At 41.2% G+C, this 22,443-nt stretch overlaps 2 protein-coding genes across 11 annotated transcripts; both read right to left on the reverse strand.

Moving 5' to 3' along the window:
* Positions 1-209: 209 nt before the first annotated feature.
* LOC131444387 (sorting nexin-14-like) lies at positions 210-14,114 on the reverse strand. 7 transcript variants are annotated; one of them, XM_058614647.1, is made up of 30 exons: positions 13,189-14,114; positions 12,974-13,094; positions 12,338-12,411; positions 11,870-11,948; positions 11,739-11,782; positions 11,554-11,641; positions 11,383-11,467; positions 11,087-11,243; positions 10,814-10,889; positions 10,641-10,685; positions 10,471-10,551; positions 10,175-10,289; positions 9,921-10,076; positions 9,684-9,808; positions 9,021-9,079; positions 8,566-8,592; positions 7,320-7,469; positions 6,556-6,688; positions 5,614-5,800; positions 5,000-5,083; positions 4,020-4,120; positions 3,626-3,737; positions 3,388-3,428; positions 2,329-2,448; positions 2,115-2,238; positions 1,649-1,813; positions 828-923; positions 629-720; positions 476-532; positions 210-372 (listed from the first exon to the last, which is right to left on the reverse strand). In XM_058614647.1, exons 1-30 carry the CDS (start codon positions 13,323-13,325, stop codon positions 334-336), a joined length of 2,970 nt encoding a protein of 989 aa, XP_058470630.1. In that variant the 5' UTR covers positions 13,326-14,114; the 3' UTR covers positions 210-333. The 7 variants fall into 7 exon arrangements, with proteins under 7 accessions (XP_058470630.1, XP_058470629.1, XP_058470632.1 ...); XM_058614646.1 differs by having other exon boundaries at positions 210-390; XM_058614649.1 differs by having other exon boundaries at positions 456-532.
* Positions 14,115-14,347: 233 nt separating this feature from the next.
* On the reverse strand, positions 14,348-22,230 carry LOC131444389 (heterogeneous nuclear ribonucleoprotein Q). Of its 4 annotated transcripts, none has more exons than XM_058614655.1 (12): positions 22,072-22,230; positions 20,207-20,366; positions 19,129-19,247; positions 18,839-18,946; positions 18,609-18,722; positions 18,099-18,275; positions 17,782-17,917; positions 17,366-17,571; positions 17,102-17,251; positions 16,873-16,994; positions 16,430-16,758; positions 14,348-15,868 (listed from the first exon to the last, which is right to left on the reverse strand). In XM_058614655.1, exons 2-12 carry the CDS (start codon positions 20,352-20,354, stop codon positions 15,843-15,845), a joined length of 1,635 nt encoding a protein of 544 aa, XP_058470638.1. In that variant the 5' UTR covers positions 20,355-20,366; positions 22,072-22,230; the 3' UTR covers positions 14,348-15,842. The 4 variants fall into 4 exon arrangements, with proteins under 4 accessions (XP_058470638.1, XP_058470636.1, XP_058470637.1 ...); XM_058614653.1 differs by having other exon boundaries at positions 14,348-15,871; XM_058614654.1 differs by lacking the exon at positions 22,072-22,230 and adding an exon at positions 20,886-21,047 and having other exon boundaries at positions 14,348-15,871.
* Positions 22,231-22,443: the final 213 nt, after the last annotated feature.

The following is a 22,443-nucleotide window of genomic DNA, read 5'->3' on the forward strand; positions in this document are numbered from 1 at the left end:
AAAATGGTACTTTTAGATATACAGTACTTTTATCATCGATGTGAGGTAACACTTACTATCACTGCTGCGATATTAAAATATTGTTTGAATTGACTACGTATTGTTTAGAACGGCAATTTCACAAAATAATAAAAGTGTCAATACTGCAGCACGCTCGCCAGAACACAAGTACTTTTACTGAGACATAAAGACACGAGGAACATTGTTCATCATTTATGGGAATAATTTATTTTACAAAAAAAAAATGCTATTTACAGCAGGCGGTAGGATGAGGATAAATGAATGTGTCACGACGTTGTTAAGCCCGTCTCCGATGAACACTTGTTGTTCTTCTTACATCCATGGAGCCATCACAGTGGTCTCTTTCTGTCCCTGCAGAGGAAATAAACTCTTAGTGAACACAAAAAAACATTTGAAATGTTCTTTTTTGTTAGTTTTTTTACATGATCACATACAGTTTAGAGCATCAGTTCACCTTGTTCAGCTCTGGAAAAAGTTCTTGGATGGTGATGTCCAGTAGCACATATGTGAGCTGAGGAAGGTAAATAAAAGAAAGTCGTTACTTGTATCTCAGTCCTATGTGAGACATATACTCAGGAGACACTTGTGTGTGTGTGTGTGTGTGTACCTGTTTGTTGAGAACCGGCTGTTGCAATCCTTCAAAGAGCAGACGCACTCCTTCGTACTTGGCCTCTTCTCCGATACACTTCCCCAGCAAGTCTGATAGAAGATAAATGGCTTATGAATGTATTTATGAAATCGGGCTGTTCGGTCTCATCAGTGCATTTGTCTTGTGAGTGGAAAGGACCATTTTCAAAAATGAATACCTGGAATGTAGCTCATCATCTCCTCGAACGTCTTCTTCGCCCTGTTCTGCTTGTCTTGGGCGGAGCGCGGTGGGCTGCTCTCACAGAAGACGGTGTCTAGAAAAAGTGAAAAGATTTAGGAAATGAATCATTTGCATGTACTTATTATACACTGTTCTTATTCTTTTTGAAGTATGTATTCTTTAAGTCGACAACGTGACTGATTTTGACCACGTTTCTTTTACTACTTCTTATGCAATACAACTTTATTTTTCCCTATGGGGCAATTTGTTGCAGAGAAGCCCGACATTCACATACACAACATCTAATCATGAATACAAACAAATAAAAATCTATTAGCCAATGAAAGACTTGAAACGCGGGTTTGTTTTAGAGGCAGGTGATGGAAGCAGAGGAAATCCTCCATGTGCTCAGAAGAGCTTACAATGCTTATTGACTTTCTTAACAATTTGTTGCTCACAGAATCCCTTTGTTTTGCCCCCAAAAAAGATTGTTATGCACTTTGTATTGAACCTACTTGGTTTTACCCGTTAAGCACTTTGTAACGTTGTTAGGAAAAGTGCGATATAAATAATCCATCCATCCATCTCCTACCACTTTATCCTCCACATGAGGGTTGCCAAATCCCCAAATCTGCATGTTTTTGGACTGTGGGAGGAAACCGGAGAACCCGGGGAGAACATGCAAACTAAATGTCTATATAAATAAGAATAATTAGCTGCTCATTTTCAGGCAGTTCATGGCAAAACAGTGTTATGATAAGAGTAAAACTAAACTAAAAATGTGTCCCCATATCGTTGATGTAATTGCCTGCCGTGTACCTCTCAGCAGGGTAATGAGTGAGACGAGCCGGTGCTCCTGGACCACCTGGTCCAGTTTGTACTGAAGGTAGTAGTCTGTGTAAGTCTCCAGAGTGTTCTTGAACAGGATCCTGCCAGCCATTAGCAGGTGGTGCAGCCAGTCAGGGATATGGAAGACAACTCGGCCTGACAACCATGAAGAACGAGAGAAAAGAGAGGAACAAGAGAGGATGGGGGGGAGGGGGAATAAAAACATCAGCCGTCCAGTGGTGTACTCGTCACGGCCATGACCATGAGCCTATAATTCTGCTCTACATCTTTAATAAACGTCACTGCTTCTATAAGAAAAAGGAACACCGAGTTTTATTACTACATTTAAAAGAGAGTGCCACAGAAACATTGTCGTCGTCAATAATAATATTAATAAAGTATTTTTTATAAATGGGGTGAGACGATGGGCAGATTGCGATGAACAAACTCCACTTACCCACATACATTAAGTAGTCGTACAACCCGTCAACAGTGATCATTTCCAAGAAGTAGTTCTGATTGTGTCTTTTCTCAGTCAATTCTGATCGGCTGGCGTTGTTTTTGAACAGGTCATTGAAGAGCTACAAGAGAGAAGGGGGGGCGGGTTCAGCACTGTAAACCAGAACTAAAGACATTTTCTGCTTTGAGTGACTTAAATTCAGATTGCCAACCTTTTTATCGTTTTCCGATGTGGGGCTCAGGATGGTGAGCTCAGGTCGGCTCGGTTTGGGTTTGGGAGATTCACAGGAATTGAAGAACGACTGGATGAAAGGCTCCAGGTGCTGACCTTTCTGGTGAAAAAGCAAAATATCAGTATAAATCACAACATCCAGAGTGGACTTAAGAGATTCTAGAGCAGGGGGTCTATAAACTCAAGTGACCTGGGGGCCACTGAGCATTGAGTCTGGTCAGGAGGGGGCTGCTCAAGTTAAAAAAAAGTCCAACTTTTTGGGGAAAAAGCAACTGCAGAACCAATATTTTGGATATTTCACAGAATGTCAAAACAAGTGTTGATACGGAACAATATATAACATATAAAAAATTTATTTATGATATAAAATCAATCTTTGCCTTAAAAAACTTCAGGAAATCAATTGGAGGGCCGCAAGTTTGAGACCTCTGTTCTAGAGGATATATATCTAGAGGATACTTATATATATATATATATATATATATATATATATATCTATATATATATATATATAAATAGATATATATATATATATATATCTATATATATATAACGCAATTATTTATCATGCAGCATGAACACAATTTAGAGTGAATTAATATCCAGATTTGAAGAAAAATGGCAAAAATTTTTTTTGATAAAACCAAAATTGCAAATACAGTATATTCAAATCAAGAATCTTGTACTAAAGCAAATTTGAAGAAATGAATAGTTCAAAGGTCTTAATTTGCTCAGGTAAGAATAGGAAGCCTTCCCTCGATAACATGTCATGGAGGTTTATTTTATATAAAATATATGTTCTTCTTTGGCTTGCTTCTCTGTATCTTTAAATGATGGCACCCTGTAAACCCTTTTGGGCTGGGCATATTTATTGTGCATGACACAATAATAATAATAAAAAAGCAAACATTGAATGGATAAGTTGTGATGTATTACTTCTCTTCAAGATTTATTTGTCCTAGCTTGAGAATCAGATAAATCAGACGCATAAAAAGGGTCAAATATAGATATGGAGTGACAGAGGCAGTACGTTCCTTACCTCTTTTATCAGTTTGCTGGGAACTGACTTGATGATTTTCCCTGTGAATCACAAACACTTTATCTCAGTGATGTATGGATCTGTCGCAGTATCATTCAACAGAAACCCAAAGTCAAGCTGATCAAACATTTTCCCAGTGTCTTTGGCAATTTTCTGCAAAATAAAACCCCATCCATCTCGCTGGCCTTTATCTTTACTCTCTACGTCTCATTCAGCCAGAATGCACTGTATACTTTACCCAGGTTCACGTCGGGTAACATCTTGTCCAGGAATTGAGACTCCATACTGTGAGGAGACAGGAAGTCGGCCAGGAGTTGACTGTTACTCAGCTCTGGGTGCTGCAGAAGTTTCTGCAGAGGAAACACAAAAGCATAATGAATTAAAAATACATAACGAACTGAATTAAATCTGCACTTATCCTCCATTGCTACTGTTATTTAAGATGAATGTCAGTCATAAAAACGCAGTTACCGTTAAGTACATAAAGGTTTTGGTGAGATATTGGCACAATTACAGGAGCCCACTTCCTCTGCTGAGAGGCTGCAGAGTGTTCACTAAAGAACAGTGCGTGGTCTGGACAGGAGTCACATAAAATGAAAGAAGAAGTCTTAAGCATCTTCTCAAACACCGACCTGAAGGTACACCTGAAACTCTTCCCGCTTCGATGTGAGGAACTCGTAATTCTTCGGGCCGATGATCCTCTTCGAAGGCAACTGTGCGTCTGGAAACGAGCCTACGGGGGGAGGGGGTTTGGGCCGTGTGAGAGTTCACAGAGAGTATTAACGGGAAAAGAGAACAGCAGTTGCGAGGTTGTGCGAGTCCCATATTGATTCATCGGGGTCACCAGTCGCCAGTGCCCCTCATCCCTCTGCCTGCTACTCAGTCATCTGACCCCTTTCGCTGCCCGGCTTTCATTCCCTGCTCTGCTTTCCCCCGCTGACCCCCATCTCCTACCATTTTTTTTTTTTTTTTTTTTAAACTTGAAATTTAATGATTAAAACCGCACCCTTGGATGCAACGATCTGGAAACTCTTTGGAATCCATGAGACTGTTTTAGACGGTAAATGTCTCTTTCATGGCAATGAATAAAGAAAAAAACAAAACATAACAAAACAGATGCCTCAACGACAAAGCAGGGTTTGCAGTAAATTAGGTCATTTTGTGACAGTGGATCACATCTTACCAGGAGATAAAGCATTGCCATGGCAACTTGTCTTGCACACCTAACCCGCTCCTGAGATGGTTATGTCCAGAATAACATGCCAGTGTGTGTGTAAAATTGCTTCTCTTGGATCTTCTAGCATCACCCTTTGTTGAAGGATCTGTGGATCTGTGAACTCCTCAGTTTTGATATGTTGGTGCCTTAATCGGCATGTAATGTGCATTATATATAGCAAATGAGGGCTGTTCAAATATATCACAGCCAAAGTGATTTTGAGGTGTTTAACTTCTTCATTAGCACTGTATAGTTTGTTCTCTGTAACATTTTAAGCTCTGCTCCCTGTCCACTTTTAAAAGATCTCCTGGTTACGTTGGCATTTCTTTAAAGTCCAGATCTCAGTGCAGAGGTCGCTTCCTTTTAAATTGGAGAAACGAAACGCAGAAAACTTACCATGGAACTCGGTGAGCTTTGATTCGAGCACATAGAACTCCAGGTATCTCCTGTACACAGACCAGTGTTCCGTCTCGTGTCCCACTGCACACAAACAAGACAGACAGCGACAACGTTAACTTCCTGTTTGCGACAGTTTGAGAAATGACCTGTAGCGTGGCACCTGATAGCAGAGGCGTGTGCACTGTGGAGCGATGCTTTCGGTAACTACAATTTACAGACATCCCCTGAATGCCTCACACTTGTGCAAAGAAGCCTCAAGCTGCACACACAGATTAAAGAGGAGTTGCCAAAAGAATATGTAGTTTGGAAAGACTGAATGTGATGTGTTCTGTTGTATAGATGGAAGCAATGTATAAAAAAAACCCAGCAATCTTCATTAAAATCACTGCTAATGAGGAATACACTTAATTTCAAGTCTCTTTTGGGATAAAAATGAAGTTTGAATCACTTATAAAAATGTTAAAATGAAGTAGATAGAATAAGATTAATACTTAATGTGCATGCTGATTTCTGGTATTTTATTTATCGGAATGAAAGACATTATAGTTTATAAGTAAAACTGTGAGCGATCACACTAACTGAGGCAGAAGGACGGGTCCTTTAGGCCTCACCTGCCTTCCTGTCATTGCGCTCCACATCAATACAGAACACGGGAATCCTCTCCCTCTTCACATCGTCGTCGTAGAAATCGATGTAAGGGATTGTGATGTTCCAGGCTGAGAGGTTTCGAGGGGTGCTGGGTGTAGAGGCTGCCTCCATGGGCGAGTCGTCCTCCAGCACCATCATGGCCTCCTCCACCTTGAATGGAAGACAGTGAGGGAGGTTAAGGACAAGCGGAGTACAGTGGTCAAGTGCTGCTCTTTCAAAACACCAGGTAGAACAACCTCCTTTTCTTGGTTCTTCCGAGTTCAACTGTTAAATTCAAACTTATTTACAATTTGAGTTGTTAATGTGTACGTCGGTCTCATTTTATGTGTGTTCTCTTTGTCAGTTTGCAGCTTATAAAGCCATAGACGTGCTGTAGATGTTAGAAATACTGTATGACTCAGCAAACAAAAAAGGGAAACTAAAAAGCAAACACAGGATGTCCTCATCCAGCGAGTACAGGATGAAAAATGTAAGAAAAAGTATGATACCGTCTGCTACAAAATCCTGTTTGGCTGCACCATGCACAGAAGATCGGTTACTAAATCTGTTCATACAATATGGTCGGGGAAAAATGTCCTATTTACATGTGATTTTCTTGTTTTTCATAGTGCTTGGATCCCACGAAACTGCTAATTTATGATAAGCAGACATTATGACGGACAGCAGAGGTAATTCTGTTCTATTCTATTCGTACTCTAGAGGTCACACAGGGGAAACAGACTTGATACATTTACTTTCTTTACCCACCAATGCCCCCAAGTGGTGGTGATAGTAACAACACAGTGCTTTGATTGAAATGTCACACCTCGGAATAATTGACATTCATTTATGTTTAAATCCAGACTCGAGTCTAGCAGAGACCTATTGTCATGACAACAGTTTGGATTATGTGTACGTTGCCTTACCATATCATCTTCTCCCTCTACTAAGCCATATGATGGCAGCATGGCTCCCTCCATGGTTGTGCTCTTGAACACTCCTTTGATCTTGCTGCCAATGCGGCTGATCCCAAAAGACTCGCCCCGCTTCGACGTGTTCCTGCAGGCCAAAAATGATGCATTTGTTAGATGATGCACGCTGGGGGGGGGGGAGATGTGCATGTGCTGAAGACACAACTTCATAGAGGTTACAACAAAGATAATGTGGACAAGGAAATGGGACAGAAGGAGCAGCATACTGCATTTAAATGATGATTGAACACAGGAGGAAAAGGCTCAAGTAAAAGTAAAACCAAAGTAGCCAAAGCCAAAAAAAAAAGTTAATTCAGTCATCTCACAATATTTGGTTGTTTGTTAAAATTGCTGCAGGGCCAAAAAGCTCAACACAGCAATCAGGGATCAGGAAACATGCACAACATCACAGGTGCTCTGTGTGAGTCCCAGTGAGTTTAAGTTAAACAAAAAAAAAAGGCTTAGTGTCATTCTGAATAGACTTCACACTGAAAAGTCATCATGGTCAAAAAACAATAGGGCGTTGTTTGTCTGAACAGCACAACAGAGTCGGACGAGGGGACACATGACAAATAAAAACAGGATCCCATGCAGCAGTCCCATCATGCAGGCGTCTGACTGAGACTGGGGTCACACTGGACGACAGTGGACAGCAGGACAGCAGGACAGCAGGACATCACACTGAGCAGCCTGCGACACACGGATGGACCCTGACTTACTTGGGCGATGAGTGGCGGTGGGATAGCGAGCCGTATGGGAAGGTTGTGAAGTTTGTGGACTGGACATGGAGGGAATTAAAAGATGCAGGTGAAGTGCTGCCAGAGGCCGTGAACAGTGAGGACGGGGACTCGGGGCTCCAGTCCCAAGGACTATGAGCAGACCAGGGTCAGGTTCCCGTGGGCAAGAGGAGGGAGAGGACCATGGATCATACCAGGGCAGGCAGTATGGAGGTTGCAGAATCAAGAGTGGACATAGAGTCACAGACACAGCATGGTGGTGGAAATACATTTATGGATAGCAGGCACAGTGGAAGAGGGTGGTGGTGTTAGTGCATCGCAGACATGGAGGGAGTTTAGGCTCCTAGTTGGTCAGTATTATTACTATTTCTTCTGTCTCCTTTGAGTGGCATGACTGATGCTCCTTTTTAAATTCTTCCTTAATGAATCAGTTAATAACACGAGTACTTTCATAACCAGAAGAACTGAAACATGGAGCCAGTCAACTGTCATCCCCAGATGTTTTGCTCTGCATGCAATCTTAAGTTTGCTGCAACTGAACTTTGACCTTTGCATGTGTTCAGTAGCACGACTCTTGAGTAGCCTGATGATGAATCATCACTCGTGCTATTATTATGCTGGTGTGGACCTTGTTAAAATAATTAATTTATTCTTATGGCAGGATATAACAACATTCTGTGTTTGAATGTGGAGGATAAAGTGGTAGAAAATGGATGGATGGAGGAAAGAGTGAAGCTCATGTACTGTAAATGAGCCAGCATGTGTCATGTGGTTTTATTTTATTTCATTACCTTTTATTGATTTTGAACTAAACTATTTAACTGAAGTGACACTGCTGTATTATATTCAAATAATTCATGTTTTGTTTATAAATGTAAAAAAAAAGGGGAAATATCAGAAGTTACGTAAACAAGAGAAGAAGAGTACAACGGGTGTTACACTGGTGTTTAAGATACATTTTGTCTATTAAATTAAATTAAAATAAATTAAACAGGTGCAGTATGTAACGGTTAAATAGCATCCCCCAATGAAATGATGTATTATCATCAACTAGAGCTTATTGGACTGAACTCCCTGATTGAAATGAACCCCAAGTGGATTTGTAAAGTAAATCTCCCTCTGTAGACCAGTCAGGCAAGAATGGAGTGTATTTTGAATCTTGCGTGCAGCAGCAGCACTGCTCAGCCAGCCACTGTTTTTGATCAGCACACTGATGCCATATACTCACCGAATGTCATCCAAACTGAGGCTATTTCTGGAACAATATGCACAAGGAGTTAGTGGCAGGGCACCGTGGCCTCATACACACCGCACCCCAGGATAGAAACATGACATTCTATCTCTGTGCTCAACTCAGTTTACCTTTAAATCAACGATCATGATGCAAAATAAAGTATATATAAATTGTATTGCTAATTTATGCCTATTGTAAGTCTATATTGAGATAAAATTGGTTGTGTGGCTTCATATTTATTTGTGTATTTATACTTTATATTCTTCATATTGCAGTCATCATCATCAATACAGAGAATTGCAAACATTTCTAAATATGTATATAATATCAGTACTATTTTAAATTATGGGAACTTCAGATAACACTAATTAATTTTCTCTTAATAAATAAATGTTAAGCATTCTGTGTTTTAATTGCACATTTGATACTAAATGATCAGTGACGCCTACCTGCTCATCTTGGAATTCCTTGCCGGTGACTCAGCGCCTCGTAAGAGCTGGCGAAAGTACTGAAAGGTGACATGAAATCAGAAATTATCGCACAATCAGACACAGCATAGTTTAATTCTGATGTAAATTGCTGTATTTAAATAGAATAAATAAAAATCATGACCGCACAATTCATCTGGGGGAAGAACGTGTGGAAAAATAATCTAATAATGTCAGATGATTTTATTTTCCAGACATACTATTCATGCAGGACAGTGTTCTGCTGTGGAACACCAAGCTGTATTCAATGAAACAGCCTCTAAGGGGTGAAATCGCATGGCAGCTTGGCACTAAGCCAGCTGCAGCTCATTGGCCAGTTGCGCCTCTAGTACTGATGACACGGACGATAGCGGTTGGTGGTTGAGACATCGGATGAGGATAATTCCGCAAGAGAGTCAATGAACTCTTTAAAAAAAAAGGGTTAGGAAAAAAAAAAAAAGATGTAGCTTTGTTACATCTGGCACAAATAAAATTTAAAAAATCAGCATGATATTAATATAAGGTCTGCACTAATACAATCATATTTGGAAAGAAAGAAAATAACAAGAGACGTAATACAGAACAAAACATTTGGTTAATAAAGTCTCAGACACATGCAGTTAAACAGTGCGACACGGTACGAACCTCATCACTGTGACAGAACATGGGGGTGAAAACATTCTCCAGGAGGGACAGGACGTGCTCATAGGCTTCAAATAAACACCTCATGGTCTGCAGTTTCACCACCTCTTCATATGGGCCGTCTGTGACTGGGAAGTGAAACGCAAAATACATTTGTTAATCAAATTATATCCAGAATTATACATATATATATGCACTTCCCAATCAATTAGAATCACTGTGAGGTAATCCATAACACACTATTGCGTATTTCTTCCACGATAAAGGGGTCGAAGCGGATCTTGTCGACACTCTCGTCCAAACAGTAGGTCTCGAAGATCTTCTTCACCTCCTCGTGAAGCAGCATCTTCTCCGAGTCCGACAGCTCCGGGCGCAGTATCTTGTCATTGAATTCCTCTGAGAAGTGAAGTAAAAACATTTTTACACAAAGTGTCTTTAGTTAGGTTGACATCACAGCTTCGACAACTTCAAAAAGGCCTCTTTTGAAACCTTACCAACGGAAAGGCAGAACTGAAGCACGTGAACGGCCCCCTCTTGCTTCAAAAAGTTCATGAAACGAAAGAGAAGGTCTTGTTGTTCTCTGATTTCCTTCAACTCGAGCTTCAGCACCTGTTGAGAGAGGAAGAGAAGCGTGAACACACTCTGCATACTGGGACTGCAGTAAATAATAGATGTACATGCAGTATCTCGTGGCTTATTTGATTTGATTGGATGTTGCATGCATTTATGTAGTGATTAGAAAATAACATTTCATCACTAAACGCTTTTACACGAGAGGGAAATAACCTACTGAGGGCTTTTTGTTGCGAGTATCAGAATACTTTTGCAAGAAAGGAACCAGTGTTGAAGTAGGCTCTGTGGCTTCTTCAGGCTTGATGGACAAAGTAGATAACAGACATTTTCAGCAATGACTTTAAGACACACATATAATTAGAGCACACGGGTTAAAAGCATACTTACAGGGGACTTGTCGATGAATATCAAAATTAAATGATTCACTGTGTCCTGAAAGGAAAATAAATACTGTCGGTTACTTTTTTTTTTTTGTACTAAAAGAGCACATCTTGCTCACGATAACATCAGTAAACATGCACGCTAAATATAAATCCACCCCACTGTGTGTCTAAACTCACAGGATCAGCCAAGTAGTCCATTGAAGGAAGGAAGACAGAACCGGCCAAGACTTCTCTTATTAACAGAGTAAGAGATCTGAAAGGAGTGAGGAGACAAGGGAGCAGGAAATAAGGAAGTGGAAAACAAACGATCCTTATCGACATCTGTGTTGTGTTTATACTTCCAGACATTTTCTTAGACGACAAAATGTGCAGATGGGGTCATGGTTTGTGACCCATTTGGATAAATGACTATTACTTATTCTAACTATTACTATTGGTGACATGAGTTACCTGCAGTCTGTAGCCTTAGGTGGCAGAATGTAAGGGAATAGCATCTCTGTCAGCTTTCTGAGGTAGAGAAGCTCATCTCTGCGACTGCGGAGGGCCACGTGAAGGTCAGGACCATATTCCTCCAGGGCAGCTTGCTGAAGACACTCACTGTTCTTTACTACAAAAAAAGCAAACAGGCTAAGTCTATGTTTTCATGTACTGACTCACACAATGGCTTTTCATTTCCATGTGTGCTGGAATGTACCGTTTCACTTCAAAGTGACACATAGACTGTGGGTGGTTGTAGTCAGCAATACCTTTCTGTCTGGCTTTGCTTATTATTTCAATGTGCTTCATGGACACTTTCAGAAGCTTTTGTGTGATGAGGGACGCCACATCCACCTGAGTAAAAAAATTAAAAGGTATTAAAAAATAAGCAAGTCAATCAGGATTTCAGGGATTTTGACGTGTACAGTACAGGTTGTCACCTTCTGGGTGCGGCGGATTAACACAGCCGCAAAGAAACGCAAAGTCACTCTCAGCTCGTCCACAAACGCTTCATCATCGGTGATGTCTCTAAAAATAAAAAAATAAAAAAAAGCCATTGTCACTCAGTGTAACACATATTATGTCTCACATGACAGAAAAAACTAAGTACAGAAAACTAGCTTACCTATACCAAGGATACACAAAATTTTCAAGAACAAGCTCCAGAATCTAAGGAGAAAAACATCCTTTTCATTAGATTAAAATGTCGATGAATGAATCAAATGGCAGTTTGAAAATAATCCATGCCTGAATTACCTCTGACAGAGAAGCGTCAACCTTTGAGGGAATTTTCAGGTCAAGCCACGGCTGATAATTTTCCAGTAATAGGGTCGGTCTAGCAATTAAAAAAATAAGCATTAGAATCTTGACTGACCACTAGAGGGTGGTAAAACATCTTTTATAATGTAATAATACAAGCACGTTCATGAGAACCTAATGTGTATATAGACAAACGCAATTGTCATGAAAGAAAAACAACAATTGTGCCAGTTTAGCATAGTTTCTAAGTCGTTTTATTTGATTTACACTGTCTGTTACCTGTATAAGTAAAGCCAGTGTTAGTAGTAGACAATGTAGCATTGGTACTCAGTGTGTTGCAAGACTTAATCAATTCAGCACAGCTATTGTTGACACAACAGATAAGGTGACAATAAAACACTGTACACTCACAGCTTCTATCCCTTTGTCCTACTCAGTAATCAGGTCACTCACTCACTCACTCACCTGTGCCTTTTGCACTTGATTTTTCCACACACGGCACAGCTGTGTCCCAGTGGGAACAACTCCTGTTGGTACGACTGCAAGAGAGCGTTTATAAAGATGAACAACAGTTATGGGGGTCCTGCCATTATTGTGCCTCTTATTTTCTCTGTTTTCAACCTACCTTTCTGTGCTCATTTGTTTGTCTGTCTGTGAGCAGCACAACTCAAAAAGTAAACAACAGATTTTGATGACATTCTGAGGATGTAGGGTGTGGACTGAGGAGGACATAATCAGATTTTGGTGGGGGAAACTGCATTGGATGACTGTTATAATTGGATATGGGTGATAAGTTATAGCAACATGGATCTTTTTACTCTTGTAAACCATGATATTTTACATGAAAGCAATTATGAATACATGTGAATAGGAAGGATTCATATATTAAGTAAATTAAGTTATTGGTGTATTAGAGCAGAATGGTTCATATTTGGATGATGTCATTTTGTAATGTTCAATCCTGTTTTGAAACTACAACACAATGAATATTAAACCTGAAGTTTTACAACAACAAAAAACACACATCACAGGCACAATGTCTGTAAGAAAAATCACAATTAGATATTGCACCCAATCCGTTATGGCCCATTGCTGACCCACCTTGATCTTTGGTTTGATGGAGACTAAGACATTGGGTAGCAAAGACTCAGGTCCCAAAGAGCAGTAGAAAGTGGCAACTCCAGCCAGGAAGGACCAAAACACGATAATAATGTGGATATATCTGTGAAACCATAACAAGTGCACTGCAATTAAAAAAAGACATTGAAGCACTCCTGGATGTAAAGTGTAAGATGTAAGAAGAACAGTGTGCTCACCTGCTTAAAAGCACAGTGGACAGCAGCAGGACCAACAGCAGGAAGCAGAAGACGGGATACTGTCGGCCCAGCTCTCTGACCCGGTCCACTTTTATCCCGCGCCTCAGTTTTCGTAGACGATCTCTGATGCATCCCATCCTCAACTGTGCACATGTATCTCACTGCATATTACTGGGAAATAACGAACACTACACTGGGGCTGCCTGACTAAGGGTGTGCACTGCAGCAGCGACCTTCGAGCACCATCATTTCGTCATTTTTTAGCGACAGCTTCGTTTTTTCTTTACGCCATCAACACCAGCAGTTACTCACTGATTATGAACGGTGTAGTCCAGCAGCGACACCATCATGAATTTGCAGAAAGGCGGCGCAGGCTGCGTGTTTTGTATGATTCGGGTCAAATCGAGGTGCAGAACACGTACAGCTGTGTAACCACAGTGAGATTAGCGGCAGTACCGCGGCGGCATCTGCAGAGCACAGACCCCCGAGCTATCTCTCCGGACTTCGGCCACTCAGTGTTTAGCTTTGCGGCGCTCCAGCTGTCATTTCTGGGGTCCACCTTTCCTCTGTACGCTCTCCCTGCCCGTCAGCGTGTGATGTCACCTCCGTTGCTGCGTTTCCACGGACAGCAGTAGAAAACACTGGCGTTTCTCGTTTACAGGCATACAAGTGTAACAGCGACGATACTTGCGCAAAAAAACCGCTTGGTCTCAAAATGTAATACACTCCCAGTAAAAGGAGAGGCGTCTCTCCACCATGCGGGGGGGAGTATCGTTTAGCCGCTAGTGTATACCGAGGACGCATGGAAGAGAAAAACGTGCCATTTCCCACCGTTATTGACCAGTTGCCCCCAATTCAGAGCATCGTTTACCCGCTAGCCTAGCATTAGCAAGTAAGGTCCCTCCCGAGACGCACGTAACCCAACGCAACCCCTCGTGCACAGTCGTGACGTCACTCTTACATATCGCGCCGTTCTGTCAACGCTTCATTGCCCGCAGGTGGTGTTTTTTTGTTGCAGGTAGTTGTGTCCGTGTAATGCTGACTTGGCTTTATTTTGTAGTAAAACGTATTATTGTAAAATTAACTCTTATTTCGTTTTTTTAAACATTCATCAAAAGCACATTTTTAAAACAAACGGAGCACATCATAAAGACACAGATAGAAATCAAAAACTTTATTACAAAAATAAGTTACACTCACCTCCATTTTACAGTATAAAACAATTTATTTGCAGGAATGCAAAAAACGTTGTTGGCCACCAACAATGGTTTAAAACTGCTAACATCTTTTTTTCAAAAGGTGGTTGTTACGAGTTTATTGAGGGAGTTAACTGTATAGAAAACTGGGTTTGAAGGGCACAGTTTCCTGTCTGCTATACCTGGAAAGAGAAATCATTCACTGCAGTATCCCTTGCCACCACTGTGCGACTATGACTCCTCACCAAAATCAAAGCAGCCACCGTTAAACACATGCTCACTGGCTGTGCAACAGGATAATTCAGCTATCCAATCAAGATTAACTCGATGTTCTACATGGTTGCCATCTTTGGAGCTGGGAAGGAATCATTTCTTAACATGATCTTACACTGTTCAAGGTTTGGATTAAGTTGTTTGACATTATTATGAAGTTGAAAATTAATTGTCAATATAAAAACAAACCCACCTGAATGATACAGTGGCACAAAAGGGACACTGCAGGGCTTTATTTTTGTTCTTATTTTTTTTTTAATCAAAGGCAGTTGGATGCCTGTGAAGAAGCCTTTACAAAAGTAACATTTTTTTTATCCGAAAAAACTATACAACCAGTAACTACATACTCTGAAGAAGCAAGGCAGCTAATTCAGTACAAAATAGGATAAAAGCAGGGCTTGTTCAGACTCATCATATGAGATCGTTTTGCATGCCCAGTTTGACTGTTTGCAGTGTCAGAGCAGCAGCAAAAATGACTATTTTACATTAAGTACATCACTTTTATGCTGCAGCTCTTGTGCATATTTTGTTTGAAAACAAGCCCTGCTTTCATCAATATAGTTTCCCTATTTACAGTACAGGCCGGGTAGTTTAGTCCTCGGTACTGAGGTAGTCAACCAACCCTTTAAAGACAAGTTCTGAAAAGAACCACTTTCCTGGAATGCCTGACTTATCCATGCCAGGTGGGTACACCCTAAAAACCTGCAAATGTTCTCTTTCAAACATCCAGATCAAACGATTAAGATTAACATGGATATTCCGACAATAAAAATTGCGATTAGCACAAAAATATACAATAGCATCAAGCTCCTTTGAGCCACTTCAAACCTAAGAACTTAAAAAAGTGCAAATTCTTCAATAATTATTTTTAAAAAATGGCATGTTCAGGGACAGGGAAGGGGTGGATTGTAAGGGCAATACAAGGAGCCCTGTATATCAGGGCTGGGTACAGGGACTCAGGACAAAGAGGCTGTGGCAAGTATCCAAAATCCTCTAGTCATCTTTTTAAGGTGGCAGTTTCAGAAAGAAAAAAAAAAAAGAAAAATATGGGGGGGGGGGGGGTGATGCTTCTTCTGTAAGGCTGGAATATCATTGGACCTTTTCATCATGCTCTTCTTTGTTTCAACATCCATTGCAGCTTACGGTGTTAACCCCACACATCAAGTCAGTATCCACTGTGACAGGTCAGGACCGCCCTCGGCCCCGTTTTCCTGCTGGACCAATGAGAGGAAAGACTATTACAATTAGAAATCAACAACACAAGAATTCCTCATCAAACAGCAAGCTACAGAACGAATTCCACAACATTCAGACTCAAGACAGCCTTGTGCCACCATGGTGGGACTCAGCTGGCCTCCTTAAAAATACAATATGTTGTGACCTCCATCTGCTGGCAGCAACAAGCCGACTGGCTGTTCTGAAAGATGACACCCACCAGGGATTAGTTATGAGGCAAATAGGCAGGTGTACCCGTTCAAATTTAAAAAAAAATATTGTGTACATTTCTTGTATGGCCTTATTTGTAGGATCACTTCAATCCATACCAGCAGCATAGGTTGCGGGATTAACTTGACAGCTGCTTTCATTTAATATGTCATTTTACTGACCTGGACAGTCAACTTTGAAAAATTATAAAACGTTTTGACTTAAAACAAAAAATAAACTCCTAACAATGTAACTTTTACAAACAAACTGTTAGAGCAGTTGTCTGGAACAGCAAAATCAAGCCACATCACCACTGTGACAAATTCAATGTTACACACGTTATTTACCTCTGCTTGTTCCAGGGCCTCCTCGCTGGGAGAAGTTAATAAGCCGGCCCCTCGCCGTGACAGTACCACGGCCCCTGGTCTGACTGGTACCACCACGCACTGTTCCCCTTGCACCTCGTCCTCTCCCAGTCCCCTGGAAGTCTTCATAGCCATAGTATGGGTCATCATAGCCACCCCGGTAGTTGTGGTAATCGTATCCATAGTAATCGTAATAGTCTTCATAACCATAGTAATCAGGAGGGTAAGAATACCCTCCCCGCCCTCCTCGGCCTCTGCCTCTTGCTGGTGGTGGCATGTGGGGAGGCCCATAGTAATAGTATTCATCATACCTAAAAGGATACACAGGCTCAACTTAAATATGGCTTTTTGCCTTAAAGCAACGCTTACATTTTTTTTTTTTTTTTATTACGAGTAAGAAAAAAAAACTGCATTATTGCCCTCACATTTGTGTTTTAGCTGCTTGCCTCTGAGCTTTGCGCTCTTTCCTCTTCTGGTCAGGGGGTTTGGCGAAGACAATTTCAATGTTTTCTCCTTCAAGCTCTTTGCCATTGAGATCAGCCAAAGCCTATGAAACCAAACAGGACAGGATACTATGATGAATATCACTGCAATAAGGTTAAGCATATATATTTTGTGTCAAAGGGCGGGCTAGTTTTATTCCTCTGCCCATACCTTCACAGCACCATCTCTCTCTTCAAAGTGGATGAAAGCATAGTCTTTCAATTTCTTCACCCGCTCCAACTTGCCAAACTGACTAAAGGCCTTTTCAAGTATCTCCTCTGTTACAGTGCTTGCTAGGTTCCTCACAAACAGCACCTTGACCTAGTAAAAGGAAAAAGAAGGCTTGTGTTTGTTAAAGAAAAAAACAAATAATACTGAAGGAACAAGGGAGAAAAAAACCAGCCTGCTACTGATGAACTTGGCTCTGTGCCTTACCTTGGCCATGACCTCTGGATCTGGGTCTTCAATGGGATCAGCCCATTCCACAGTCACCACGTTTCCCCACACCTTCACCTTGCCACTCATCAACCGGCGACGGGCCTGAGCTGCTGTCTTATGGTCTTCATACTCCAGGAAACAAAACCCTCTATTCTTTTTCTTATCATCTGGCTGGTGGTACAATATGACATCATTTAGACCCTCTACAGAGAAAAGAGAAGGGGACAGGTTAAGTGACTTTATTCACTATACAAAAAAAAATAAAACATTGATCAATGAGCTACATGGAGTGTCCAGTCAGGTCTTAGCGGTAATCTTCATAGTGACAAAAGTCATTCCGGCACATTATATGATGTCATCATATGGACACAATGTGAACAAATTAGCTAAATCAAATGATAGCCCACACTCACCTGTAACTTTTGCAAATTCTTCAACAATCTGCTCTTTTGTTTTACTCTTGGGTATGGAGCCAACAAACAGCCTATTATTGGCCACAGAGATGCACACACCGATATGTTTACCCGGTCGAATTTCACTGTTGTTGCACTGCAGAAGGAAGGAGGATCATTTAGGCAAGGGACCAAACGGGCAGAATGCAGCCAATGTTAACTAGATATGGTTGTGATTTTGCACCCTTGTGCATCATTTAATATACCAATATTATGTCTCAAAGGTCACTACAATTTATCACACCTAATCTTTCTGGCGATGATGGCAGTAAACATACCAATTTGACAGCCTGCTGTGCAGCTTCTTTAGTGCAGAAAGTGACAAAGGCGTAGCCTCGGTTCAGGCCACTGTAGGGATCCATCATCAGACGCAGGTCCCTGATGGGACCAGCTTTCTCAAACAGTGGGACGAGCTCATCCTCAAAAAGATCTCTGGGGATTTTGCCTACAAATATCTGTCAGGTAGAGAGGAAACATGGTATGAGCGAGAAACTGTTCATTCTGAAATGTTAAGTGAGAAGGGGGGACAAGTTAAGTGACTTTATTCACTATACAAAAAAGAAAATTGATAAATGACAGATGAGCTACATGGAGTGTCCATTCAGATCTTAGCGGTAACCTTCATAGTGACAAAAGTCATTCCAGCACATTATATGATGTCATCATTTGGACACAAATATCTGTCAGGTGGAGAGGAAACATGGTATGAACGAGAAACCGTTCATTCTCAAATGTTAAGTGAAGGCGAGAGATGGACAACATTTAGATAAAACGTAAACATTTTGTACCTCTGTACCGATGGTGGGTTGTGCCCCCGAGGGGGTAGACTCTGGTGGGGGACCGCCATACTTCCTCTGGCCTGTTGTGACATCAAGTGTGTAGCCAGTTCTTTCCAGCAAAGCCTGATGACAGAAAAGCCAATTTAAAAAGAAAAAAGGAAAAAAAAAAGCTCAATAAAATTTCAAAGTATGTAACACACATCTCTGCATTGAAAGACATAACGGCCTGAAGGTCTTACTTTGATTTTGGCTTCATCTGGTCCTTTAATGGTTTCTGACACTTTGGTCCCTTGTTTCTCTCTATGTCTGTACGTCTTCATCACGCCACAAAGAAAGGCACTTTTATTCTGAAAGCATCACAAAACAATTTCATGTCATTATCACGAGGAATCTGTTACACAAGACAGCAAGAGTATATCTTGTAGATACTGAAACATGTTGTGCAACAACAAGTCACTATATATTATTGACATACAGGACAATCACCCACTTTGTTTTAAAGCTTCAGGCAACAGTTAGATATGCATACCTGAACATGTGAGAGGTCACTGTCCTTGAATTGCAAAAGGACTTGCACAGCACCGTCCTCGTTGAACTCTTTCAGAGCCTCAATCGCTCGATCATCTAAGTCACAGTGTGACACCAAACCTGGAGAAAGGGGGACAACAGAGAGAGAAATGAGGAGCTATGACCAGAAACTTTTCCCATTTATCCTGTGATTCAAGGAGAAAAAAAAATTAGAACAAATTAAGGGATAAAAGATAGTGGTTTACATGTGAGCCCATTTATATGACTGATATTCTGTAATAATCTGTAATGATAACTAATAGGAAGATATAAGGAATAAGTAGGACTGGCCAGATTGAATTTAGCAGTTTTCAGTAGTCAGGCTGCACATTATTCTCTAACCACCATGTTTTTGCAGGAACTAATCACAACAGATGTGATGGTGCAACTTGATATGCCAATGCCCCTCTACACTATGGCCGGGAGTTTCTGATGAGCCAGTCAGCATTCTCCTCCATGGAGAGGCCGTCACCTGTCCCATGCAGCCGCACACCAGACAGCTGCCGCCATTGTTTCTGCTTGAGTCCCATCTGGCTGAAAAGGCTACTTTTCAGACTACTACTTCTCTAGATCCAACTAGCCAAACAAAACTAAAATGACCCCCGAAATTTTGTTTCTGCAGCTCACCCCAGAAGAAACGTCAGGTCCCACCAAAACATGAGATACTTATGGCTGCAGCAGACATAATTTCACCCTCTACATCACCCAGCATTAATTTAAAGCAATGTGAGTAAATTTCATAGAATTGAATGTTGGACCGGATGACAAAAGACACTCCTACAAAAAGACATATTCACCCCGACACCGGTGATCATGCAACCATGTTGGGAATGCAAATGCAGTCATATACACATTCTCACACCATTTATGTGTAATATATTTTGTAGCACTGCAGTACCCATTTTGGTGGGAAACCACAAAAAGTTGCTTCAGGAAACCAATTCCCCCATTCAAAATGTGATAAAATGACAGTACATGCAAAAATTGATAAAACAAAAAAATGCATATTTGAATATGCAAGTGTATTCATTGTGCCTTACCTGCTATGTAAATTTCATCTAGTTTTTCAGCAACTTTCTGTGGTAAACCAGCTTCTAATAAAGTCTGGAAGTGCTCAGAATGGGTAACTGCAGCAGAGGTATCCATTGGTTCTTCTGGACCATTTCCATTAATATGTTCTGTGGCCATGTCTCCAGAAATCTGTATGAATGCAATGAGCCAAATTAATCCTGGGTCAAGGGCAAGACTTGGGATTTGTTCAGGAGAGTGTATAGTCTGACATGTCAGGCAAACAAATACACACTTTATGCAAATACGTATAGGACCATTAATGATCTTGGATACAGAGCTGTGCTCACATTACAATCAACATGTTACGCTGTTTTAAACAAGTTAATGTGGTCATGTGGTTAAGACACTATGACACAGTATCCCTACTCAATACTGCTTTCAGCTTGCATGAGGTAGAACCCAGTATGGGTTAATATTGAGAACGATTACCCAGAAGCAGACAATGCACATACCATATCGCCAATATAAATGTAAAAACTGTTGAACTACAGACTTTGTGTCCATCTTGCAGCATTTTATTTTCTCGTTTGTTCTGAGCAACTTGGCTGGAGGCAAGATCACTTACTACTGCCTGTATCTCAGCCCGCTGGATAGCTGCTGCAGCAGAAGCCTTGTTTGCTTTAGTCTCTAAATTACATGTTAGCTTACCTTCTCACTGCTGACTTCAGCACAAGCTAGATAGCTGATACACGTGCTCCATCAGAGTGAGTCCCGGTTTCCGGTGACTGACCACTGAGTGTGCACCCATTTTGTTTATTGACACTTATGTCACACAAGCAAATACTCAAACCATTATCCCGTTAATGACCGACCCAAATATTCCCCCCCCCCCCCCCGTTTGTATTGATAGATACTGGGGCAGAAATTCGTGGATGGCGGCAATCTAACCGAGCCCCGGTCACATAGCTGAATCTGGACTCAGCAAAACGTGGACAGCAATGCGAGGTTTTGACATAATATTAACGCAGCTGTTATTACATTTCGGTTAATATAGGCTTGTATATGTAGTACAACAGATACTGAATGCTAATTAATGGCATCATATCGGTAAGCACGTGTCATCTCTGAGGTTAGAACTCTATGTAAATTGTTTAAAGTAACTGAAGTCCCCCGTAGATTCCACCTATAAAAGTTATTCTACAGCGTATATTAAGTACTCGCATTCGATTAATTTACCCGACGACTATGGCGTTAGATTTATGAGAGGGACTGACTCGCACACGTTGAGGCTAGCTCGCGGGCTAGTTTGCACAGCTAATGTTGTAGCAACCAAGCTAACTAGAGATTTTTTTCTTAAGCATAATAATATGATACGCCCGTATGCGTATTCTATAAATGCACAGACGCCCAGTGTGTTATAAGACACAAAGAATGACAGTTAGTATATCAGTTACGGAGGATTGCTAATTTACGCCAAAGATAACTAGCCACGCCAGCTAGCTACGGTTAGCATACAATGACAATGAGCATGTCAATTCCACGATCTGTCAAAATGGGCTAGCTTCGGCTAGCAATGCTAATTCGGACGGGATTTCAGCGAGGCCATTGTTATATCGCCACTTGTCCGCACGGACATAAATAAATGACAAAACCGCGACTTCAAATTGTAATTAAGTCCACCGACGCCCCGAGAGCGAGAGGGGCAGCTTGCTATATGCGTGGTTTGTCAGCGTGCCGCCACATAGGAAGAGTCCATTTTCAAAAAGCCGGTCTGGAGATCTCGTTCCCTACCACCACCAGTTTCCACATTGTTTGAAACAGCGCCGCACGATTCAGACTTTTTAGCTATCAATTACACACAAATCGCGTGACCAATTAGTAGCATTCGCCCTACCTGCCGTTGGCTCACCAACGAGTATGGTGTTGGTTATTTAGGAAGATAAATGTGGTATTTAAAATACAGAAAAAGTGTAAAACTCCCGGCACTGGTCCGGCTCCAGTCATTCACTCTTGATGATGTAAAATGGCTGCCACGTTCACGCCTCGAGTTTTGTCTCGTCGATGGGGTTTCTTGGACAGCCCTGCACGGGCTTGCCTTGTATGCATTTTACAGTAGAGCAGCAGCAGAGACACACAGGCAGAAGGTTATCCACAGCACCCATCATTATTACTCACACAACTGCCATGTTTACGTGTCGAATACAGGTGTGGCCCGTTCAACAGCCCAATGCAACAAATATGATGACCACAACACAAACTCACCTAC

The sequence above is a fragment of the Solea solea genome, chromosome 18, assembly GCF_958295425.1.
Source record: "Solea solea chromosome 18, fSolSol10.1, whole genome shotgun sequence".
In the NCBI taxonomy this organism is placed as follows: Eukaryota; Metazoa; Chordata; class Actinopteri; order Pleuronectiformes; family Soleidae; genus Solea; species Solea solea.

Bases quoted from the DNA above. Each gene is read 5' to 3' on its own strand.
- LOC131444389 (XM_058614653.1), bottom strand. From the start codon at position 20,354: ATGGCCACAGAACATATTAATGGAAATGGTCCAGAAGAACCAATGGAT. The intron at 17,572-17,781 runs GTGAGTGTGGGC...TTTTCTCTGTAG, and splicing joins AGAATTTGCAAAAGTTACAG to AGGGTCTAAATGATGTCATA. The intron at 15,872-16,429 runs GTAAATAACGTG...TCATTGGTCCAG, and splicing joins AGGCCCTGGAACAAGCAGAG to CAGGAAAACGGGGCCGAGGG.
- LOC131444387 (XM_058614646.1), bottom strand. From the start codon at position 13,325: ATGGGATGCATCAGAGATCGTCTACGAAAACTGAGGCGCGGGATAAAA. The intron at 2,449-3,387 runs GTAAGGAACGTA...CTTTTTCACCAG, and splicing joins CCAGCAAACTGATAAAAGAG to AAAGGTCAGCACCTGGAGCC. The intron at 533-628 runs GTACACACACAC...TACCTTCCTCAG, and splicing joins AGCCGGTTCTCAACAAACAG to CTCACATATGTGCTACTGGA.